The sequence below is a fragment of the Gossypium hirsutum genome, chromosome A06 (genome assembly GCF_007990345.1).
Source record: "Gossypium hirsutum isolate 1008001.06 chromosome A06, Gossypium_hirsutum_v2.1, whole genome shotgun sequence".
Taxonomy (NCBI): domain Eukaryota; kingdom Viridiplantae; phylum Streptophyta; class Magnoliopsida; order Malvales; family Malvaceae; genus Gossypium; species Gossypium hirsutum.
In genome coordinates this window covers 2,918,482-2,940,648 of record NC_053429.1, presented here as the reverse complement: position 1 = coordinate 2,940,648, position 22,167 = coordinate 2,918,482, and the positions used below count along the sequence as shown (strand labels likewise).

Below are 22,167 nucleotides of genomic sequence, written 5' to 3'. Positions count from 1 at the left end.
AAAATTTGCTATTTTTTTCACTGTTTTTTATTATTTTCTTGCTATTTTCTTATTATTTTTTCACTATTTTGATACTATTTTGTTGTTATTATTTGTATATTATATAACTCCTTAATTTTGTTACTGTTTTAGAGGCATTTGTTTATTAAGTTCCACTTATCTTGTGTTATTTAAGTATACATATTTTTAAAAATTTATTAGAAAATATTTATTTTGATGTTTTTAGTGATGTATTATATATTTTTTAAAATAATATAAAAAAATAATACGGGCGGGCCGGACTAAGTTCGAATTTTAGCATCTGTACCCTAATCGGACTTAGATAAAATTTTAGGCTATTTTTTGAGTTGAATTAAACCCAAATCTAACAAACGGGCTTAAATTTTTTTATTGGGCTCGACCCGGCTATGTACGGCTCTAGTTGTAACCCAATCGTTCTCTATTAGGATTATTTAGGCCCTCGATACGTGTATCACTCTCGGTGAAATTTGATCTTTTTCAGAAATTAAAACTCTAACAAGATCTCTTTTAGTTACTGGAAAAATACGAAATAGTATAAAAGGGAGAATCAAATTCAAAGGCGGTGGAAAAAACAGAAGGAAGAAGAAAATAAACGATTTAATTTTCTGCATAAATATTATATTTTAAAGAAAAGAAAGAAAGCAAAAGAACAGTCTTTGAAGGGAAGGAAAAAAAAGATCCCTTGCCATGCGATTAGGGTTTGTTGATTGAAATTGAATTGCAGCAAAAGGGATTGTTGAACATATCGTTAATTGGGGGAGAAATTTTAGGGGTTCAAAAGGAAATGGGAGGCGAAGGAGCTGAAAGGGATAAACAATGGTCGTCTCCAAACAAGGATTATAAAGCCAAAGATGATGACCCCAAACTTTGGGGAATTCTCCTCTTTGGTTTAATTGGCGCCACTGCAACCACTTTCGCGGTAAGTTCCTCCATTCCCCACCAAAACCCTTTTTTGAAGTTTCAATCTTTTAATGGTTCTGAAATTTATATATGTGTGTATTATAATACGATGCATTGTTAGGGTTTAGTTTGATTTATTGGCCTTAAATTTGAGACCTAAGGTTAGGGTTTTTTAAGGAATGGGAACAAATTATGTTAATAAATTAGTGGGTAAAAGTTCCATGGAGACTCTGAGTCAGATTGCATTTTACCCTCTCTACTAAAAAAAAAAAGCAAATTAGTCCCTATACATTAAATCAAAGAGCAAATTAGTTATTTCTATTAAAACTGTCATCCGTTGGATGGAATTTTTGACTAAAGAATTAGTTTGCTCTTTGATCTAGCATTAAGGGACTAATTTGCCCCTTTTTTTAGTAGATGGAGCAAAATGCAGAGCTTCCATGGTAGTTTTATCTAAATTAGTGTTGGCAGGAGCAACTATTTGTTGGAATTGCCCATTTGATTGTAGTTACAAAATCTGGCAGGTTAGTCAGCTGAGGAGATCTGTTGATTGGATATATACTCAGGTATATTGAAAACAAGTTCTTTCGCCGATTTCAGCTATTGATGATTCAATAATACTATAGTTGACAGCATCTTCGTTGTTTTCTTAAATGGAATGGTGGAAGGATTTTTTGGTTCTTAAAAGTTTTTACTTGTTTTCGCGATTGAATTGCTTCTATAACTACAAATTTAGATTAATGGCTAGTGGTTTTTATGAAAACATAATGTTAATAGGATGATAGGCATTTTCCCTAAGTAAAGATGCAATAGATTTAAAGAGGAAGATTCGTTTCGAGGGATTTGTTTGATCTCAAAATTATTGCTTTGATACCGTGTGTGCTGCTGCAGTGTGCTAAAAGGTGTTATTTTTGTTGTCAAGCTTAAGTACCTTTGTTTTCATTTGCTGATATTTTTGGTAGAAGTATCATGGAGGCTCCTATACTAGGGAGTCAATTGCAGTTTGCTTTTTTACTCAAAATTGGGCAAATTAGTCTTTGTCCGTTAGATCAAAGGGCAGAGTGGTTCTTTTTGTGAAAAAATTCATTCGTTTTTATTGTTAAAATTTAGCGTGGTTGATGAATTAACCAAACAGTTACACGTGTCACATGTACCATATTCTGACATACAAGAACCAGTTTTTAATAGTGGATTGGATGAAATTTTTAACAGAAGGATTCGTTTGATCTTTTATCTAACGTGTAGGTACTAATTTGCCCTTTTTTTTTAGTAGAAGGGGCAAAATGTAATCTGACTCCTAATACAAGGGCTTCTATAGTACTTTGACCGATATTTTTAGATTTAAGGATATGAATTGAGCTGTGTTATGTTTGATTGTTGCCTTGTTGAACTTTTGTACGGATCAATCACTTTTGCTGAAATCTTACTTTGACTATAGCATTTGTTATTTCTTTTCGAATCGTATCTGTTAATCTGATCATTGTGTGTGTACTTGCACCATGAAAGTTAGTCAGGTCAAAATCATCACGAGGAGGAGGTTCTTCTCGAACATCCTTTCAAGAGGAAGCATGGAGAAGGTATAATCGCCGAATGCAAGAAGAGCACGAAGAAGAAATGGAAAGAGTGGTAAGCTTTCGATTGTGTTTCGAGCATACTCTATATTTTTATGTCATCTTGTTGTTTAATTAAATTCCTTATTCTCTTTGTAGGAACGAATAAGGCGGATGCAAAGTGTGTTTAACAGGGAACGAAATAAACACAAAAGGAGCTATGAAACCTGGAAAGAAACTGGTCCCGGTGCTTACCATCAACACTTTCAACGAGATGATTGGTATTGGAAAGCAGATGCATCTTATAGAGATCAAAGAACTAATTACGGGCCACCTCAAAGAGAGCGAGCGAGCTATCCATTATCACATCATTACACGGTTTTAGGTCTTGACAGGTAATGCCCGCTTTTACAGTGTTAATAAAAGCTTTTCAATCATATTCATTTTGCTGTAGCCAAGAGCTTTGGCACTGGTAATTGATTTATCTTGACTTCCTTCTGTTCTCAGAGCCCGATTGAAACCATATACCGAAGATGAGATTAAGGTATACTGAATTATCTTTAAAATGCTTCTCCATCACTGCGTTTTGATATATATGTTCGTCGTTATGTTATTGGCTATATATCATATATATATATCTTGATCAAAAGTTGACTTGGAATGACTTTATTCATATACTATGAGTTAATTGCACCAGACACCCTAAACTATGACCCCCATTTTAATTTGGTCCCCAAACTTCAAAACATGTTGATTACATTCTCAAACTATCGTGTTTTATCAAATAGGTCATTTCGTTATCAAATCTTATGTAGTTAAATTTGAAGAAAGTTAGAATGTTGTTGCATAACTTTCAAAAGTAAAAATTAAAAATAAAGGGTTTGGGGATGTATCATTTTACGGTTAAATGATAAAACGACAATGATGTCTATATGCAGACAGCATTCAGGGCCAAGGCGAAACAATTCCACCCAGATCAGAACCAGGATAATAAAGGTAAGATGTTTTGGCCATTTGGCAACTATTACTACTAAACCCAACCATAACATGGTGTTTCTTCGGATTGTTTTTTATTTAAACTTCATTCGTGTTTATATTCCAGAAGTTGCCGAGGCGAAATTTAAAGAGGTGATGATGTCATACGAGGCTATAAAGCAAGAAAGGAAGAACACGAGGGTATGAAAACTGAAAAACCAAGCTACTATTCGACAAGAGTTGAGGAAGTGTGAAGTGTTAGAAATCGGGGTGTAGAATATATTTAAAACCCTACACTTCTTACCTCTACTGCTGGATTGGAGTTCACACTCAGCACTGAAAATCAATTTTTTTGTTGAGAGTTTAGCTCAGTTCATATATTTCATGTTGTATTTCTATGCTTTTACATCTCAGATGAATAATGGTTTTTTTTTTTTTACCGAGAGCGAATAAACCAGAGGGGGTGTGAGTTGTGATACTATTGTATTTATCGGGAGGTATAACATACCATGCTTAATTTTACAGCCCTCATAGGATTTCTTAATTCAATATTATATCTTTTACTGTAAATGTTTTTACAGAGGGTGAAATTTTTGGTTAATTTGATATTGTGTTTGATCAAAGCAAATTCATTCATTTTTCTTAGTTGGGGCATTTTTCCGGTAAATCTTTCCCCTAACCTTTGAAAAGAGAGAGTACAAAATGAAATTTGCTAACTATTTTTGTCGTAGCGAAAAAGCTAAATTCTTGATATAAATTAATTTGCAGGAGGTACTCTTCTGTAATATGCAGGAACTGTCGCTGGGAAGAACATTTGCCTAACTCCCTCTGCCTTTATGATAGGGAATATGATTCCTGATGCTCCCTGAAATTAAATATTTTACATATTAATAAATTCTTCGAACAAAAATAAATAAACACAGATAAACAGTTTGATCTATGTGAGTAGAATTGGTTTTAAATCAAATCAATTTAGATCAGTTTCGAGTTATTTCAGATTAAAATCTTCAGATTCGAGTCGGTTTATGGGTTAAAATCAATTTGGGTTTAGATCAATAAGGTTTTTTGGATCGAATCATCTGAAGTTATTTGTTCTAACCACATTTCAAGTTCAAAACACTTCAGACTCCTATCATTTTGTGTTCAATTTGTTTTCAGAATTGAGTTTTCACGTTTCTATGGTTTAGTTTGTGTTCAAATCCTGATTTTTGTAAAATTCGGATTAAAATTGACAAGTTTAGAGCAAGTGTATTGCCAAAGGATAAACAAAAATAATCATAAACCATACCGAGATGAGTCGAGCTCCAATCCAAATTCGTTTAGGTGAAGGGAATGGCAACAGTAAACGACCAACACCGTATATTGCCACCGCAAAGAAATGCAGAACCAAGCTCAAGGGGCGAGGGTTTAAACCTGAGAGCAACGATATTGGACCTGTTGAGAATACACCTCCAAGGCTTAGATAATCGAAACAAGCCTGTCGCATTTCCTTCCTTGCTTGATCAGGTGATGCGCAAAACACTTTGTACAATGCACCTGCCAATGTATTGATTGTAGATGCCACAGGCTGCAAAAGAAGAACGTTATATTGAGCCTTTGTACGTTAGATTAGATTATTTTTTTAATCGATCTGACTAATCGCAAATGGTAATTGAGCCTTATTCATATGGTTTACCTTACGCAAGGTGTAAAATGATTCTAGATATTTACAGAGTGTTGGTGCATCATTGAGGTCACGCAGAGGCTTCAGTAGATCACGAAGAACAACAATATCAGATAAAGCCACAGTCATTCCTCCGCCAGTTAATGGATGGCGCATGTTAAATGCATCTCCCATTAATAGGGCTCCAGGAGTGGGATAAGGAGAAGCCGGCATGCTTCTGTTTGGCATTGTCCTAATATTTCCCTTATCAACAGCTGCTACAAATGAATCGTAAATTTCCGGTGGAACCTGTTATATATTATGCAGGCACATTGTCAAATCCAAGAGAACATAAGTTCAGCGTATTTTGAGTAAAGAACACTTCCTATAAAAGAATAAAGAAGACAAATATGCAGGATAAGAGCAGTTAAATACCTGAGGAGCCACAACTGTCTTCAAATAATTTGCCATCTCCCCATTGGCAATAGAAGGAACCTTTTGACCTGGTACATCAACGAGACAACGAATCTCTGTGCTGCTAATAGGATAGAACAAAATGGGGGAAGGATCTGCTAGTATAACATGCCCGTGATTTGCATAAGGAAGATGGCAATTCTCCAGTACTAATCCGACAAAACACGACGGTACATCTACCTGCAGATTGTATCATTAGGTTTTTTAAGTTTCTAAATTTACTTGACCTTCAAAAAACAAAGGGTTGATCGGTCAACTCACCTGAGGGTTGCAAAGAGAGCGACGTAGGTTTGAAAAACAGCCATCACAAACAATGGTTAGCGGTGCAAATGCTGTCAATTCACGGCCATCTTTAGTTTTATACTGCACTCCTCTGATAGTCCCTTTTTCTTCAAGTAGAGAAGTAACTACACCTTGCTCTAAACGTACACTGGTAAAAGATGGGGAAAAGGGTATAAATACCATAACAGATATACTATGCCATAATGCTACAACAGGCAGTACAACAATTTCACAATAATGAAGCATCATCAAAAGAGTTCGAGCAATGAATAAAAACGAACATAACGAATTAGCAAACAATTAATATCTAAAATGGGGAAAAGACATACTTGGGAAGAGAAGCTGCTTTCTCCCGCATCCTCTGTATGAAACGTCCATTGTGGAAGCTCCTGCCAGATACATCTGAGTGGAAATTTTCTAAGGGATAAGAAAGTCGGGTACGTTTCCCATCCTTGAAAAGCGCATAACCAAACACCTGCTGAGCATCAATTTCCTCCACACAATCTGCAGTGAGAAAATCCATAAGGTTCGTTGAACTCATTCCATTAAAATATCAACAAAATCATAACCAAACGTTGAGATAGCCCCAACTCAATCAACTTGAGATAGTTACAAAATTCATTATTCGCCTACCTTCAAGTCCCAACTCAATTAACTTGAGATAGCCCCCTGGTTGTAGCAGTTCCCCAACAATACGGTCAGGCTCTGATAAATCTCTTTCAATCACATGCACTCGACGTCCATCCTGTGCTTTAGACCATGTAATCAATTTAAAGTTGAACTTGATATAGCTTTCAACAAGAATAGTCACAATATTTTTATCGAAAAGAATGCTATTATCAAAGATGATGCTAAATTTGCACATAATCATCCCATCTTAGACTGTGAAAGCAAATTAAACCCCAAAGAAAAAAAAAAGGATGCTAACCGTACAGACATCAATAAAAACACACACACAAGGGTTTATTTACAATTACATGATTAATACACTGCTATAAATTAAATTGGTTATCATATACAGAAGGTGAGCATCAGAACAACGAAGCAAGACCATAGTTAAACCGTAAGGGTTAATTTGGCTGACAGACTAAATTTGTAAGGGTTCCTATTTGTTGGCCAAATCAGTATCCAATGAGATCACAGATGGTGATAATAAATACAGGGGAAGACAACTTGGAAAACCCAACACTTGTACAATTTTATTTTTTTTAAATTACGGCCACAAGAAATGCCAAACCTTGTGCAAGGCAATCTTCGATTACAGCTAAGAAGCAAAGACTATAGTTAAATTGACAGTGACTGATTATGTAGAAATCGGGTTCTGTAGATTGCTAAATGCTAATAGTAAAAGATGGTTCATTTTATTCAAGTCAAGCTCAGTAGAAGCCTATAATAATAAGATTGGCAAGTGGTAACAAGTAAATACTGATCTATAATTACAAAGCTCAGAAAATATTCCCGAATCATGGCGGACAAGCTCGTAAGTTCTTTTTCAATAATCATACGCATATAAAAGTTGCAACATACTCTATAAGAGAGCCATAAAAGAAGTAAAATGGTTTGTCAAAAAAAGGGCGTGAAAGAAAACAAATATATTAAAGGAAAAAAGAAGAACAAAATGTATAGGTGAAGGTTCGAGAATCACTTTAAACTTGTTTTAAAGAAAGCAGAAAGAAATTGTGAAACGAACAAGACTTTTACTAGTTCGTGATTGGATACCGAGAAAGCGGAAAAGAAAGAAATAAAAGGAAAAAGAAAAAGCACCTTGCCAAGAGTGTGAGCGAGTGCGGATCCAGCAACACCAGCTCCAACAATGATGACGTCAGTATCACAACCATCAGCGGATCTACATTCTCCGTCAACAGCCGATACGCTCGTCACCGACTCAGTCCTTGCGGAAGAGATCCCGATCACTTTCCGTCTCTTCAAAACGACACCGCACAAAGCAAGAAGCGTCGTTACGAAAACCGAGATCCACGCCAACACGTAAGGATCCGCCATTTTTCTCATCTTCTCCTCTCCTCTCCTCCCCTCCTCCAAATGCTAAGCCAAAAAAGAACGACAACGTAGAGACTGTGAAAGCACAAAAAAGAAGAAAAAGGAAAGAGAAAATCGGAATCTCTTTGCTCTGTTGATTCTCTCTTTGATAACGGTGATGAAATTTGGCTGGTTTTTGTTTGTTTTGATTAGCGTGAGACGGTGGTGCTTTGAATCTGAAACGGCTTTCAGCTGTTGCTTCGCTGTGAATGCTTTTTTTTTTTTTCTGTTTTCGAAAACGTTTTAGAGGAAAACAGCACGGGAAAATACACGAGATGGGGTTTAGGCTTTTTTAGTGTCCACATAACGCAACGGAACTTAAGTTATATACTTCTTGCTAATTTGCACCTTTTATGTGGTTGGACTTAAACTACGCATCCCTCGTTTTAATTTGGTTAAATTTGCTCTAGGTCCCTGTATTTTTGGTATATTTAAAATTTAATCTCTTCACTTTTTTATTTAAAAATACTAGTCAAATTGAGATAATGTGAAATTTAACCCTCAATGTTTATATCTTGCTAATTTTCCCAGTTCTAGCACTTTGTTTTAATTTAATGGGATAATAATAACTTTTGCTCTTAATGTTTACTTCTTTTATCAATTTGGTTTTTATTTTTTTAGTTAAATTTAACTATTAACCTTTTAAAAAAAATAAATCATTTTTTTAACTAAAAAGTTAACTAAAACATTGATTTTTTTTTACTAATGTTGTTGTGGCAACCCACGTGGTAGTTCAGATGTACTTCATATTAATATAATATCATTTATCTTATATGTTAGGTAAAATAATTTGAAAATTACAAAAATTCAAAATTCAAAACAAATTATAAAAAGTTCATAAAAATTCTAAAAATATATAATGAAGTGCACGAGGATTGTCATTCAGTTTGTCATGCTTAATATTTTAACATTTTAATCAATATTTTTATTGAAAAAATAATAATTAGACTTTTTTTAGACTTTTTTTCAAAAAGTTAATGATTAAATTCAACTATTTTTAAAAAGAGAAGAACTAAATTTAGCTAAAAAGTAAGATTCAAATTAAGAAAAAAAATATAAATATTAAAAACTAAATTTATCATTACGTCTAATTTAATTTATTTATAATTAATTTTAATTTGATTCGGAGACAGATCGAATTTCCTTCAAAATCTGCATTAGGTCTGTAAACATTAAAGTGTGTACTCTAAGTTGTTTTTTTGATGCTTAAGTCAATAAAAGGTAGATAGACAAAATAAAGAGAAAAGATACTTTAGGCAAATGGTGAAATTAATTATTTTTGAGTGTGGCATGAAATTTTCCTTTTGAAGTCTTTATTTATTTTTTTGGCCAAACCTTTTAGTTATTTCTGTAATATCATTGTTGTATGTACTAATTTTGAATTTCAAATGAAATATTATTTTGTTTATTGTTATATATCTTTAAAAGAAAACAATAAATGCACATGATAAATTTTAAATATTATTTTTAGAAAAGTAAAATATTTATTGAAAATAAATGAAAAATGAATTCACTAACTTATTGGTTTAAAATTAAAGTTTTGAACTTGTTGAGTGATTTTCTTTTTATGTTTCTAAGATGGTGGTGTTTGTATATTTATATGATATGAGTATTGTTCATTGATATAACATAGTTAAGTTTCATGCATATAGACACGTATCCTACTCTAGATCGAACACGTGTTTATATGGTCTCGTGCACGTGTAACTTCGCAATAGACGAAGGTCGATCTGTGAGCTCAATAGAATCCGACCCAAACCCATTTGGGTTTTTAGATCGGTGATAGAAATTATCCTAACAATTTGTCCCCCATCGAAGGAAAGTCATAAAGTGGCTCTAGTTAGAACCTGATTCAATTAGAATAGAAGTGACATAAGTAAAACTTACCAAGTACCCCGCAAGCTCAATTTGTGAGCTTAATAGAATTCAGCCCAAACCCATTTAAGTTTTTGGGCTGGTGATGATAATTATCCTAACAAAACTTTAATTTTATTTTTATAATTTTATTTTTAGGTAGTACAAAACAAGTTTCTTAAAGAAGTTAGAACTACAAGATTAATCTAGCAAGTGTGTATAACAAGAAAAGGTGTATGTGTAGGAGGATTGTTAGTGCTTGTTTTTCATAAAAATATAGATATGCATCAAGTTGTAATTGGCCCAAGGGATTACGGCAAGAAAAATAGAGATGGAAATTAGAAAATTGTTTTCATTGTTCGAAATCTCTATAAATTATCAATAAATTATATGATTTAAGTTCAGTTCACTTACCAAGTTGTGATCTTACATTTATACATTCAACTGAGATCACTTTCCCACTATTCAACTCACTCATTAAGTTGCAACCACTACATCGACCTAAGATCACTATCTTACTAAGACCTTATTTGATAACCCATTGAAAATATTAAATCAACTAAAAATTAATATTTTGGATAATTTAATTTTTCTAAGCACGTTTGTAAAAGTGTGGAAAATAATAAGTAAATAAGGGGGTTACTTATCACTTAATGTTAATTTTTTTCGATTCTTATTATTTTATTTTATTTCTTTTAACATTATATTTTAAATAATTTACCTTTACTTTTTTTAAAAATTTACATTTATCAAACACTTTAATTATATTCCGTCCTTAATTTTAAGAAAAACACCAAACAGATTTAGTTTATCAAACAACACTTAAGACTTTCCCCAAGCAAAAACTCGGTTACACATTCATAGAATAGTTTGAATATATCACAAAACCACTCACTAATATTTCTTGTAATGAACCAATTGAATTCTCTCTAAATCCACACTAACTAATCTTCAATGCATGTATTGTCTATATCTTCACAAAATCAACTACCTTTAATATAAGAACAATCAGTATTAAGATAAACCTTTATAAAGTCGGTCCACATTTTCTTGTGATTACGCATCTTAATATATAAAGTAACTTTATTTAATCTAATCACATTTACATATACGATTATAATCTAGTAATTTACTTCTCAAATATGTGAGTACATCATCAAAATACATTAATCAAATATGCCAACGAATAAAACAAAATTTATCATACATCTATGTCACAACTTACAATTGACTTGTTTTTATGCCAATTCCCACTTCATCCTACTCCCATCAGCCCCTGGTTTTTATGCTAATTCACATGGTTAACTCTTTTAAGTACATAATTTTTTTCTGTTTTACAAAACGACCACTTGCATTTTGTTAATTAAATACTTGGTACATCTTTTCTGTATCACTATTCCATGGGGGAAAACAGTGAGGAACATATATTATATTATGTAATTTGACAGGATGTCATTTAATTAAAGTATTTAATTAATAGGTATTATTAATAATATTATTATCCTTTTGGTTCTATACCAAAATAACATATAGAGGAAGTGCGTGGGAGATCACACGTCGAAAACAAGGGGTCAACGTCTTACTAACCCACTAATTGAAATAAAATATTATAAAATTATGGCTTTAGTAGTTTTGGTGAAGTAATGCATAATACATCGAGAATATTGATATTGTTAGTATGAATAATCACTAACTTTGATTATGAATTATAAAACAGTTATGAAAGGTATTAAAAATAATAAATTATTTTAATAGGAGGACAAAAAATTTCTTTTTTAGTGGAAAGTTTTTTGTTAAAATATTTCATATGCTATTGTACTATTCATATATTTGGAATTTAGTCCATGTGCTTTTATTTTTAGGAATTATGTCTCTTAACTTTTTCAAATTTTAAAATATAAGTCCAATAGTTAACAATGTTAAATTTGTTGTTCTGACATTTTGAAATGAATAAAAAATACTCACTTGATTGACATGTAACTAAAAAAATATTGCAATGAACTTAAATTTAACAGTATTAATAGTTAGACGTAAATTTTGAATAAAAGGATCAAATTTTTAGAAATAAAAGTATAAGGATTAAATTCTTAATTTATAAGGAATTTAGTGACTTATGTCACATTTTGACCAAACCATTTTCAACGCTTAAAAACTTTATGAGCTAAGTCGAGCATTTAATGCATGCACGCACTAAAAATAGGATTTAATTGCACCAATATATTTATTTACTTATTTACTTTATATAGTGAAATCAAGTCAAACGAAGAATTTATATTGCAAAAAGATAGTGGTGTTTAAATTTCGGTTAAATCGAATTAATTGATTGATTTGATTAATCGATATAATTTGGTCAGAAGTCGGTTATTAATTTTTGAAAGTTCAGTTATCAATTAATTCGATTTGAAATTGAGAAATTAACTGAATTAACCAAACTTAATACTTAATAAAACAAATTATATGTAGTTTTAATTTGGTTAATTTGAATAATTCGGACAAATTAATATTATCAATTTATTTTTTTGATATGTTTTATATTTGTTTTAACCAAAAATACATAAACATGTCAATTTTGGTTAATTTGGTTAATTGACCGAATTAACCGAAATATTTCGATTTGGTTATTTTTTTGAAAAAATTTAGTTCGGTTAACGGTTAAAGGATTAAAAAATTCAGTTAACTCGGTTAATCTAATTTGGTTCGGTTAACCGTTTGAACACCCTTACAAATAGTTGTGAAATCTTGATAATATGAAAAAAAAAATATAGGGTTTTTTTTTTGGTGAAAGGTATTTGTTTTGCTATTCTATCTTACCAAGTCCCCAAACTATCATCTGGATTTTAAAATAGTTCCCAAACACTAGAATATTTTAATTAAATATTCAAAGTATAACATTATATCAATTAGGTCTTTCCATCAACATAGCTATTAATTAAGACACTAAAATGTCAATTTAGATTTGACATGAACATATTTAAAACACGTAAATTAAATTATGCATGTAGAAAAAACACACATACTTGTAATTTGATTAACTTATTTCAAATATACTCCACATTTAACACCCAAGGTTGACAAAGAAAAAACCGATCGAAACAATATTAACACTCTAAGGTCTTAATTAGAACATTTTAAAATTTAAAGATTAATTTAAAATTTGAATAATAATTTAACAACATATTAATGCTTGGTGTTTAGAGTCCACCCATATCCAATATCTACAAACTTGCTTAGCTTAATTACTTTTTCGAGAAAGTTAGGGAAATATGCACTTGGATTTTAGCCATTGCTGCCCAAACATCTATCTTTAGGATATTAATAGTTCATTCGAAATTGTGATGAAAGGGATTCATGGTGATAAGCAAATAATTTCGACTTTTTGTTGGGTTGATTATTTGTTTGTGTTAAATTATCGAGTATAAATATGAAAGTTAAAATATACTCTAAGTCTGTATATACTTCATACATTTAGAATTTTGTCTCTTGTTTTTATTTTCAGTAATTTAATCCATTTATTTTCTGAATTTAAAATTTCAAGTCCACTTATTATTGCCCTTAAACCTTAAAACTCTTACGACATTCTAATTATATATAACCAAGTAATATTTCAACAAAAAAAGTTAATGATATTAACTATTTGGACTAATTAATAACATTATAAAAATAAGATACCAAATTATGCTAGAAATTAAAGTATGGAGATTAAATCTCAATTTTAGGCATAATAAAGGGATTGAAACTAAAATTTAACCATTTTTCTAAAATGTAGAGAGAGAAAGCATATACATTTCATACATTTGGAATTTGATCCCGCTACTTTTATTCTAAGGAATTTAATCCTCTAGTTTTCAATTTTAAGAATTCAGGTCCCATTGCTACCATCATTAAAATTCTTCTATTAAACTATTTAGTGTCTCATTTTGAATTTTTTTTTTTAAATACACTTGGTAGATGGTGGTGGGGGAGGGGGAGAGGGACGAGCTGGGAGATTTTTATTTTATTTAATATTATTATATTTATATTTATTTAATATTAATATTATTATTAAATTTATTATTATAATTTTTAAAATATTTATGTCTTTTTATATATTCCTTGAATTTTTTAGAATTAGGATAAATTTGAGACCATCTATAAACTTTGAGGGTTAATTTTTTTAAAATTTATGACTAAATTGATGTAATATGTAAAAGTTAAGAACTAAATTTGTTATTATATTGATTTTTTAATTGACACGTCAATTTTCTATTTGTGATTTTAATGGCAAACGATGTAATGTGGATGCTTAAATTGTAAACATTTTACTTTGGATGCCTAAAATGAAAATTATTCATAGTTGAATAACTATATGTGCAATTTACCCATAATAATAATTGTGGAACAATAATATGTTTATAGTTTTTTAATGAAATGTTACTAATATGATTGATTGGGCTTGAAATTCTATATATATATTAGAACATTGAACTGTTGGTCTCTGCTTATATCATAAATCTATTTGTCCCCCACTTGAAAAGATTGCATTAGAATTATATTAATTAATTATATGATCTTGATGAGGTGTTGAGTACTAAAATTTGTACATTTCATGTGGAATTTGTTTTAATTTTCATTATTATTTGATTCTTTCTCTTGATTGAGAATTGTTTTAGATGGTCCCCAAAAATATTGCTAAACATGAAAAAGGCACACTAAATATGAAATTTTCTATTAGTCCCTTCCATGGCACCCAAAAATGCATTTGAAGCTAATGGACTGTGGGTGCTGTTGGTAAAGATTGATGTCCCGAATTTTGAAGGTTTCAGGTTCAAGTCCTATTATTTGTAATTGCGATGTATGAGTCTTCTGTTCATTTTATGCATATGCATTATATAGATTTTATCTAAATTTTTTTTCTAAATTGATCCGGCTTTTATTCAGTTCTTTATCTATTACGCATTATATTGATGGTCATATTTGTGATTATTGCATATTAACTGTATATTATTCCCGTTTGGATAAATTTCAATTGAGCATTGCTTTGTATAGTCCCCAAAAATGGTGTTTTCCACAGTAAATTAATTGATAAGGACTAAAAGTCTAAAACTTGATTTTAGGGCTGATTCAATTTCTTCTGTTCAGGACTTTCATTGTCAGATGCTAGTGGTGATGTGTTTGTTTAATGTTTTCTTTTCAATTATAAGTTCATGCACTGGTTTACTTGTTTGTCATTATGATGACTAGGCAAACAGTATCATATGTTAAAAGACCTTGGAAATTAATTTTGTTTTTAAACTTTATTACATACTTGCTCGACTGATGAGATTGAAAAAGTTCTTTCATCGATCAAAATCAATGTTTTTAGAATTGGAATTGATAGAGTAGTTAGATTGAGAATCGACTGCAATACTGGTCTAAAGATAGGGATTGAACCAATTGACCTGCAAACTGATATAAATGAGTTGAACCACGCTAAAAAATAGATTAAACTAGTTTTCTCTATTTTTTATTTTTATGAATTTTTAATAATTTATTTAATCAAACCGAACAAACCTATCAAACCAAGAATTGATGTTTTGATCGATTCGACCATCAATCTAATTCTTAAAGCCTTAATCAAAACCATGAAGTCCAAATTGTTCACACTTTTAGAAACCCAATATGAGATGAAGAAAATAAAAAATATATCTATAAAGTAATAAGGATAAGGTTAATATTTAGTACACTAGTAGTATATTTTTTTTATTTCACAAGAAATTTTAAAAAATTATCATGTGTCTTTTTTTTCTTAATATTTATTTATTAATATTTTATTATTTCTCTATAGTACACTTGTCAACCCTACTTGTGGGGTTTAAAAACCTAGTACCAAATATTTTTCCAAATATTATTTCATCTCTCTCTCTATATATAAAAAAGAAAATATTTTTTTTGTCTTTTTTGCCACATGACAATTTTTAATTTTTTCAAATAGACTTACCGATTAAACTAATAAATGTAGCAACTTAAAAAAAAGTAATTTAGGTACTATTTTTAACAAAAAAAAAAGAGATTAGATATCAAAATAAAAAAAAAGACATAATTTAAGTATCAATTTATAGGTTAAGCTTATTAACAATTTTAAATTTACATAATTACATTTGAAATCACATTTGAACCAATAATATAATATTTTTTGATACATAAAATAATAAAGCTTTTAAGTAAGTATTACTGCTGAACTAATTGTCATCAAACAATAGGTATGTAGCGCAATGGGCATCATCATCTAATAAACCCCTCACACTCTCTAATAGTTCCTCATGAATAATCAAGTAATCCATTTTACTTCAGGCCTCTTTCATTATTAGTCTCTCTCAGTATATGTCGAAATTTCACTTCTCAATCTTTAAGACACCAGTCTTGAATGAGCCAAACTTTGTTGTAATTATTATTTGCTGCTAGCCCATTTTTTTTATAATAGATACCAAAATCAAATTATCACTCTCAATCTCCACTCTACAATACCCCTTTGCCTAAGCAAACTTTAATATCTAAAAAATATCTGATAATCCCATCACCATTTCGAAACCTCCCAATCAACCACCACTAAGTCCTTTCATCACTCTACCTATAGCCGCTCTTGATTTAAAAGTTGACACTGAGTATTGTTCTTCTTCATTGCCACTATTAGGAATAATTATTCAAAATGCTAACAGTGAAAATAAAAATTTTCACAAGTAAGATTTTTGAAAGTTACCATGTGTACAAAAATGAAACAAACAAAGAAAAAAAAACATTTCGATAAATTTGATGATAATGTAAGTTTAATTATTGATAATGAAATGACTAAATATCACCAATTGAAAGTGATAAAATTGAATATTGATCCCACGCTTAGGGACATACTCATATTTTAAACACACGTTATTTCTAAAAGAAAATTGTCTAAATAAAGATTTGTCATTTGCTTTCCAAAAGTTTGAATCTAAGTGTATTCTATGGGTGAACAACTCTTAACCACTAGATCAATTACGACAATTTCATTATATAGACAATTTACATGCGGATTATAGGCAGAGGTGATTGCACAATTTAATTATTATTTGTATTTTCACTTTTATGTGATTATGTTAATGGATAATATAATTTTTTACCATCAATTTTGGTATCTGTATTTTTTTGGTTCATTTTAATATTTAAACTTGACAATTAGGTCTATTTTTATTTTCTGAATTTAAAAAATACAAAAGTTTGATAATGTTACACTTTGAGATTATGCCACATTATCACTTGAAAATTTAAAAAATTATATAAATTTTCAAGAGATAATGTGGTATGATTAGAGTGTCACATTAAGTGTTTTAATAACTATACTGACGGTTAAACATATCAAACCATTAGTTCCCGATTCAACCAATTGGACCGTCAAACCAATAATTAAAAATAAAAAAAAATCTAAAATATATATATAATTTTTTTTAAAATTATTAAATTAATTCAACCCGTTTAACTATAGATTTTTGTTTTAATTTTTTATTTTTTATCAATTTCAAACCGTTTGCTAATTAAATAATTCAACCCCGTTATATATGATTTAATAGTGAATTTCTATTGCCAAATTCACTTTTATTATATGATTTAGTAGTGAAATTGTTGTGTAAGGTGTTACGAATATAAGTAAAGAACAATTTTCTATATTTTATCTTATTTTTGCATTTGAGATTTAAGTTTAATAGGCATAGAGCCGTTGTGGCTTGTATTTCCTGCTTTTTTGTGCTTCTTGGTTGCTATTGGACCTTTGTAAGAGATGGAGCCCAGGCTCCTTCACGGGCAAATTCAAATAAACGTAAAGAGCAAGCGGCCCATGTTCACCTTTGAAAGGCAACGGAGAGCCTAGCCGTTGCAAATTTGAAGCGGAATGGCGCCGTGTGCTGTAACAAGGCAATAAAAAGCTGGCAGGTAGGTGTCTATTCTCTACTGGCTTTCCTTTTACTTACCGTAACCATGCTGTCACTCCAGCAGGTCCCTTTTATTCCTTATAAATCTTCAAAATTCCACGCCATTTATACGTGTCAACAAGTCATTCGCCGCCGCGTCAGTTCCAGTGCAACGACATTTCCAACGCACCGTCTATGAACATATTAAAATGACGAACGATCGAGGGTCAAGTTATTTTCTTCTTCAACGGTTTTTTAACAACCAATTAAAATGACGGGTCTACCCTCATCAGATCGTAAATACCGCCGGAGTCCTCCTCGGTCCCCTCTCCTCCCTCAAAAGCTCGACGACGACCAATCATTCGATGCTCACGGATCTGGCTTCGATGGCGCGTCGACTTCCGGTGCCGTTTTCAACCTCTCAACCACCATCGTCGGAGCTGGAATCATGGGTCTCCCAGCCGCCGTCAATCAGCTCGGCTTAATCCCCGGTCTTCTCACTATCATGTTCGTCTCTATGTTGACTGAATCGTCTATCGATATGATTCTAAGGTTTAGCCGAGCCTCCAAGTCAAAAACGTATTCAGGCGTCGCCGCCGATGCTTTCGGTGGAGCCGGCAGTAACATCCTCCAAGCTTGCATCGTCATCAACAACTTGGGCATGCTCGTGGTTTACATGATTATCATAGGTATACTTTTATCAAGCCTTCCCATGTGGAACTATCAATAGCCGCTTGATCTGAATTTGAATTTTGAAATTTGTTGGCTTGGCAGGTGATGTATTATCGGGGACTTCGGTGGATGGGTTCCACCATGGTGGAGTAATCGAAGAATGGTTCGGCCAACATTGGTGGACCACTCGTTCCGCTTTACTCTTGTTCACCACATTTTTCGTTTTTGCTCCTCTCATTTCATTCAAGCGCGTTGGTAAGTCAAAATTCTAATTTTTATAAGCTCAATGCGGTGTAACTCGAAGTGCTAATGAGTGCTCAACCAATTAATTAGATTAATTTGTCACGATGGGCTCCAGTTTGGGGTATCAGCCGTGTTATGAGAGCATAACTCGAAATTGTCTTTTTTGGTTACTTATAGGTCCTTAAGTCTAGGCATTCTGTAGAACGGATATCAATTAGTATCTATTTCGCAAAGTGCACTCGTTTTTATGTTGTGACATGATTAATATCTTTGGAGGCACACTTGAGTTAGGCAAAACCTAAGTGCCAATAAGACAATTCCGAGTTATGTTTTGAACATGATCAAGCCTCGCAGGCTGGGCTGGGTCGTGATTCAACTCATGTTGACCAAAATTCTAAATTGTTGCTATAAAATTGTTGAAGGTATTAACTTTTTTTTATGGGTTTAAATTGTGATGCTTTTGGTTATTTTTAGATTCATTGAGATACACATCAGCGTTGTCAGTTGCCTTAGCTGTTGTCTTTGTGGCAATAACTGCGGGAGTTGTAATTGTTCAGTTGATGGAAGGGAAGATTGGGATGCCTCGACTAATGCCAAAGCTTGTTAATCAGGCATCGTTTTGGAAGCTTTTCACCACTGTGCCTGTTGTAGTCACTGCTTATATATGCCACCATAACAGTAAGTCATGATATACTGTTTTAGTACCTTCAATGCTATTCGTTTTACCATCATATTTTGCTTGTGTATATTGTTTGTTCAAGTTAATTTTCAACCAATCCGCTATGTTGATTTACTTTCGCTTTGTTAGTTGGTTGAGTGCATTATCTACATACATAAAACTCGGGTAAGACCAAGTTGACCCTTTTTTGGTTCAATATTACATAGAATTATAAAGGTTTTATATTAATGCACTATCAGTGTATAAATCGACAATGAATTATGTAATGCCACATATTAAAATGTTTAACTATCTATGTTTTTAAGGGTTGCTAATGAGGTGTAAATGTGTGGTTCACTGTGAGAGTGTAGATTTATATATTGGCAATACAAACACAATTATATATATATGATGCACCATTATTAGGACTGTTAGTTTGTTCTGAATCTATCATGAGTATTCTGTAACAAAGCTATTCGTTTTCGAGACTAAAGCTTTGCTTGGTTTAGTGGAAAAAAAATTGGAAAGATGGAAAATTGAAGGGGTAGAAAAATAGAAAGAAAATATAATTTTTCTTTTCATAGTTGTGCTTGGTAGGAAAGATGGAAAATTGAAAGAAAAAGTAAATTTCTCTCCGTCCATTATTTGGTTTGAAAAAAGAGATTCTGAACTATCATATACTCCTCCCTCGTTTTCTCTTCTCTTTATCATTCCAATTTGGAAGGATTGTTTCATGCATTACGATGGAAAATGGTTATATCTTCTATTTTCTTTCCAACGAAGCGCATTCAAACTTTTATTCCCACTTTTCCGCTCCCTCCTTTCCTTCCACTTTTTCACTCAACCAAGCATGCCCTAAGAGATATTTAATCTGTTTATATTAGTCCTTTTATTACCATCTTTCTATGCATTCCATTGTAGCAGCTAAATAATAGTGAAAATTGATATTTCAATTTCAACTCTCTTTAGTGTATGATTGCTTTCTTTTATTGCTATGGAGTATTGATTAACACAATTTCCTATTGACAAAAATTCACCTTGCAGTACTCCCTATAGAGAATGAACTTAAAGACCCTACACAGATGAAGTCAATAGTTAGAAAGTCTCTCACATTATGCACTTCTGTGTACATTGCAACCAGCTTCTTTGGGGTAGTCCTCTTTGGGGATCATACTATGGATGACGTGCTTGCCAATTTTGATGGCGATCTCGGGATTCCATATAGTTCATTGCTTGATGATCTGGTCAGAGTGAGCTATGGCCTTCACCTGATGCTAGTTTTCCCGATAGTATTTTTCTCCCTTCGTCTCAACGTTGATGGTCTTCTATTTCCATATGCAATTCCTATTGCTTTTGACAACAAGAGGTTCTTTTCAGTAACAATAGCTCTTATGGGTTTTATACTTATGGGAGCCAGCTTTGTTCCTAGTATCTGGGATGCCTTTCAGTTCACTGGTGCAACTGCTGCAGTTTGTGTTGGTTTCATCTTTCCAGCTGCCATCACACTTAGGTAAGCAATGGTTATATGATTATGTATAGGCTAAATGCTCAAATTAGGGCCAACCTGTTGGGGCTTGCTCACATAAGGGCCTAACCTTTATAAAAGTGCTCAAATAAAGGCTTTTCATGCACTTCAGCCCAATTTGTAGTAAAAATTAGGTGAATGCTAACATGTTTAGAATAACATATGATAGTTGAACAAAAAATTTGCTCGAAAAGAAGATAAAATTAAAAAAACATAATTTGAAACCTGATATATGATGTTTGAGAAGCACTTATTTGAACACTTTCAAAAAGTTTTAACCCTTATTTGTACATTTTGAAAAGGTTTGGCTTTTATCTGATCATTTTGAAAGGTTTGGCCTTCATTTGAGCACTTTTGTAAATGTTTGGGCCTTATATGACCATTTTGAAATGTTTGGCCCTTATGTGGGCAACCCCTAAAATGTTGGGCACCAATTTAAGCATTTAGCCTTATGTCCCGGTTTTGTCGAATGTGTCAAACATGATTTCATCAATGGCAACATTATTAGTCCCTAAATCATAGATGGTCTACATAATTGAGCCCTAAATTAGATGGTTGGATAAGGGATTTTGATATATGAAATGGCATAAAATTCATATTTTATGAACTGAAAACACCTTTTTCGTTTTTCTGATATGGAACCATGCAGGAACATCCCTGGAATTGCAGCAAAGAATGATAGACTAATATCATGGATGATGATCTTTCTTGCTGTCTCAACAAGCACAGTGGCAGTGACTAGTGACATTTATAGCATTTTTTATGTTGATGAAGGAATTACATCATAACAAGATGATTTTACAGAAGGGTCTATACTTATCCGGTTTCTGCTGTGCATTGATATGGTAGGTAACTCAACCTAACGAATGGAAACAATCCGGGTTTCTTTCATTCAGTTTATCCTCGAAAACTGACATGATGAATAGGGCATCTCTGAGCAATATGAGCTATGAAAAAGGGTTAGTGTTGTGGAGAAACTTACGAGGTTTGATACAACCTTTGTTCTATGGGACTATTTAGTTGGTCAATTCTTTATTCTTTAGAGGTAATACATGAACTATGCAATTTTCATGTCTTAACTTTTTACATTTCATATGGTTTGAGGTTCACTTTTGATGAAAACTTTGGCCTACTCATATTTGGACCTTTACAGCGTTAGCCGAGCTTGAATTGATCGAGTCAAATTCAAGCTTAATAATACTTAACTTGAATGGCTTATGAATTTTATCAAGTTTTTTCATATTTTTATATTATTAAGTTATATTGCCCTTAATATAAGTACTATTAAAGCAAAACTTAATTATCGAGCCAAGCTTAAATACAAAAATTGGTAAATGAATTTAATCGAATTTAGATAGCCTAATTATATTTCAAGCCTAACTTAAACTTAAAAATAAATATTTAAGTAAACTCAAACTTAATTATATTCAAACTTGGTT

General features: G+C 31.9%; 3 protein-coding genes across 6 annotated transcripts; 2 read left to right on the top strand and 1 right to left on the bottom strand.

Moving 5' to 3' along the window:
• Positions 1-471: 471 nt before the first annotated feature.
• Positions 472-3,970, top strand: LOC107930593 (uncharacterized). 4 transcript variants are annotated; one of them, XM_041114854.1, is made up of 7 exons: positions 472-940; positions 1,446-1,487; positions 2,428-2,547; positions 2,631-2,866; positions 2,979-3,015; positions 3,410-3,467; positions 3,574-3,970. In XM_041114854.1, the coding sequence occupies exons 1-7, from the start codon at positions 806-808 to the stop codon at positions 3,651-3,653; spliced, it is 708 nt and encodes a 235-aa protein (XP_040970788.1). In that variant the 5' UTR covers positions 472-805; the 3' UTR covers positions 3,654-3,970. The 4 variants fall into 4 exon arrangements, with proteins under 4 accessions (XP_040970788.1, XP_040970790.1, XP_040970789.1 ...); XM_041114855.1 differs by having other exon boundaries at positions 487-940; positions 3,577-3,970; XM_041114856.1 differs by lacking the exon at positions 1,446-1,487 and having other exon boundaries at positions 481-940.
• Positions 3,860-8,177, bottom strand: LOC107930592 (squalene monooxygenase SE1). The gene is made up of 8 exons (XM_016862258.2): positions 7,609-8,177; positions 6,478-6,589; positions 6,174-6,348; positions 5,824-5,992; positions 5,524-5,742; positions 5,122-5,397; positions 4,735-5,013; positions 3,860-4,311 (listed from the first exon to the last, which is right to left on the bottom strand). Exons 1-8 carry the CDS (start codon positions 7,852-7,854, stop codon positions 4,204-4,206), a joined length of 1,584 nt encoding a protein of 527 aa, XP_016717747.2. The 5' UTR covers positions 7,855-8,177; the 3' UTR covers positions 3,860-4,203.
• A 9,521-nt stretch (positions 8,178-17,698) lies between these two features.
• Positions 17,699-21,953, top strand: LOC107930527 (amino acid transporter AVT6A). Its single transcript, XM_016862197.2, has 5 exons — positions 17,699-18,319; positions 18,405-18,557; positions 19,020-19,223; positions 20,248-20,713; positions 21,378-21,953. Exons 1-5 carry the CDS (start codon positions 17,902-17,904, stop codon positions 21,514-21,516), a joined length of 1,380 nt encoding a protein of 459 aa, XP_016717686.2. The 5' UTR covers positions 17,699-17,901; the 3' UTR covers positions 21,517-21,953.
• The last annotated feature ends 214 nt before the right edge of the window (positions 21,954-22,167 follow it).

Excerpts from the sequence above, each read along its gene's own strand:
- LOC107930592 (XM_016862258.2), bottom strand. The coding sequence starts at position 7,854 with ATGAGAAAAATGGCGGATCCTTACGTGTTGGCGTGGATCTCGGTTTTC. Across the intron at positions 5,398-5,523 it reads AGACAGTTGTGGCTCCTCAG|GTTCCACCGGAAATTTACGA; the intron begins GTATTTAACTGC and ends AATATATAACAG. Across the intron at positions 4,312-4,734 it reads TTGGAGCTCGACTCATCTCG|GGAGCATCAGGAATCATATT; the intron begins GTATGGTTTATG and ends ATTTAATTTCAG.
- LOC107930527 (XM_016862197.2), top strand. The coding sequence starts at position 17,902 with ATGACGGGTCTACCCTCATCAGATCGTAAATACCGCCGGAGTCCTCCT. Across the intron at positions 18,320-18,404 it reads GGTTTACATGATTATCATAG|GTGATGTATTATCGGGGACT; the intron begins GTATACTTTTAT and ends TTGGCTTGGCAG. Across the intron at positions 19,224-20,247 it reads TTATATATGCCACCATAACA|TACTCCCTATAGAGAATGAA; the intron begins GTAAGTCATGAT and ends TTCACCTTGCAG.
- LOC107930593 (XM_041114854.1), top strand. The coding sequence starts at position 806 with ATGGGAGGCGAAGGAGCTGAAAGGGATAAACAATGGTCGTCTCCAAAC. Across the intron at positions 941-1,445 it reads CCACTGCAACCACTTTCGCG|GTTAGTCAGCTGAGGAGATC; the intron begins GTAAGTTCCTCC and ends AAAATCTGGCAG. Across the intron at positions 3,468-3,573 it reads TCAGAACCAGGATAATAAAG|AAGTTGCCGAGGCGAAATTT; the intron begins GTAAGATGTTTT and ends TTTATATTCCAG.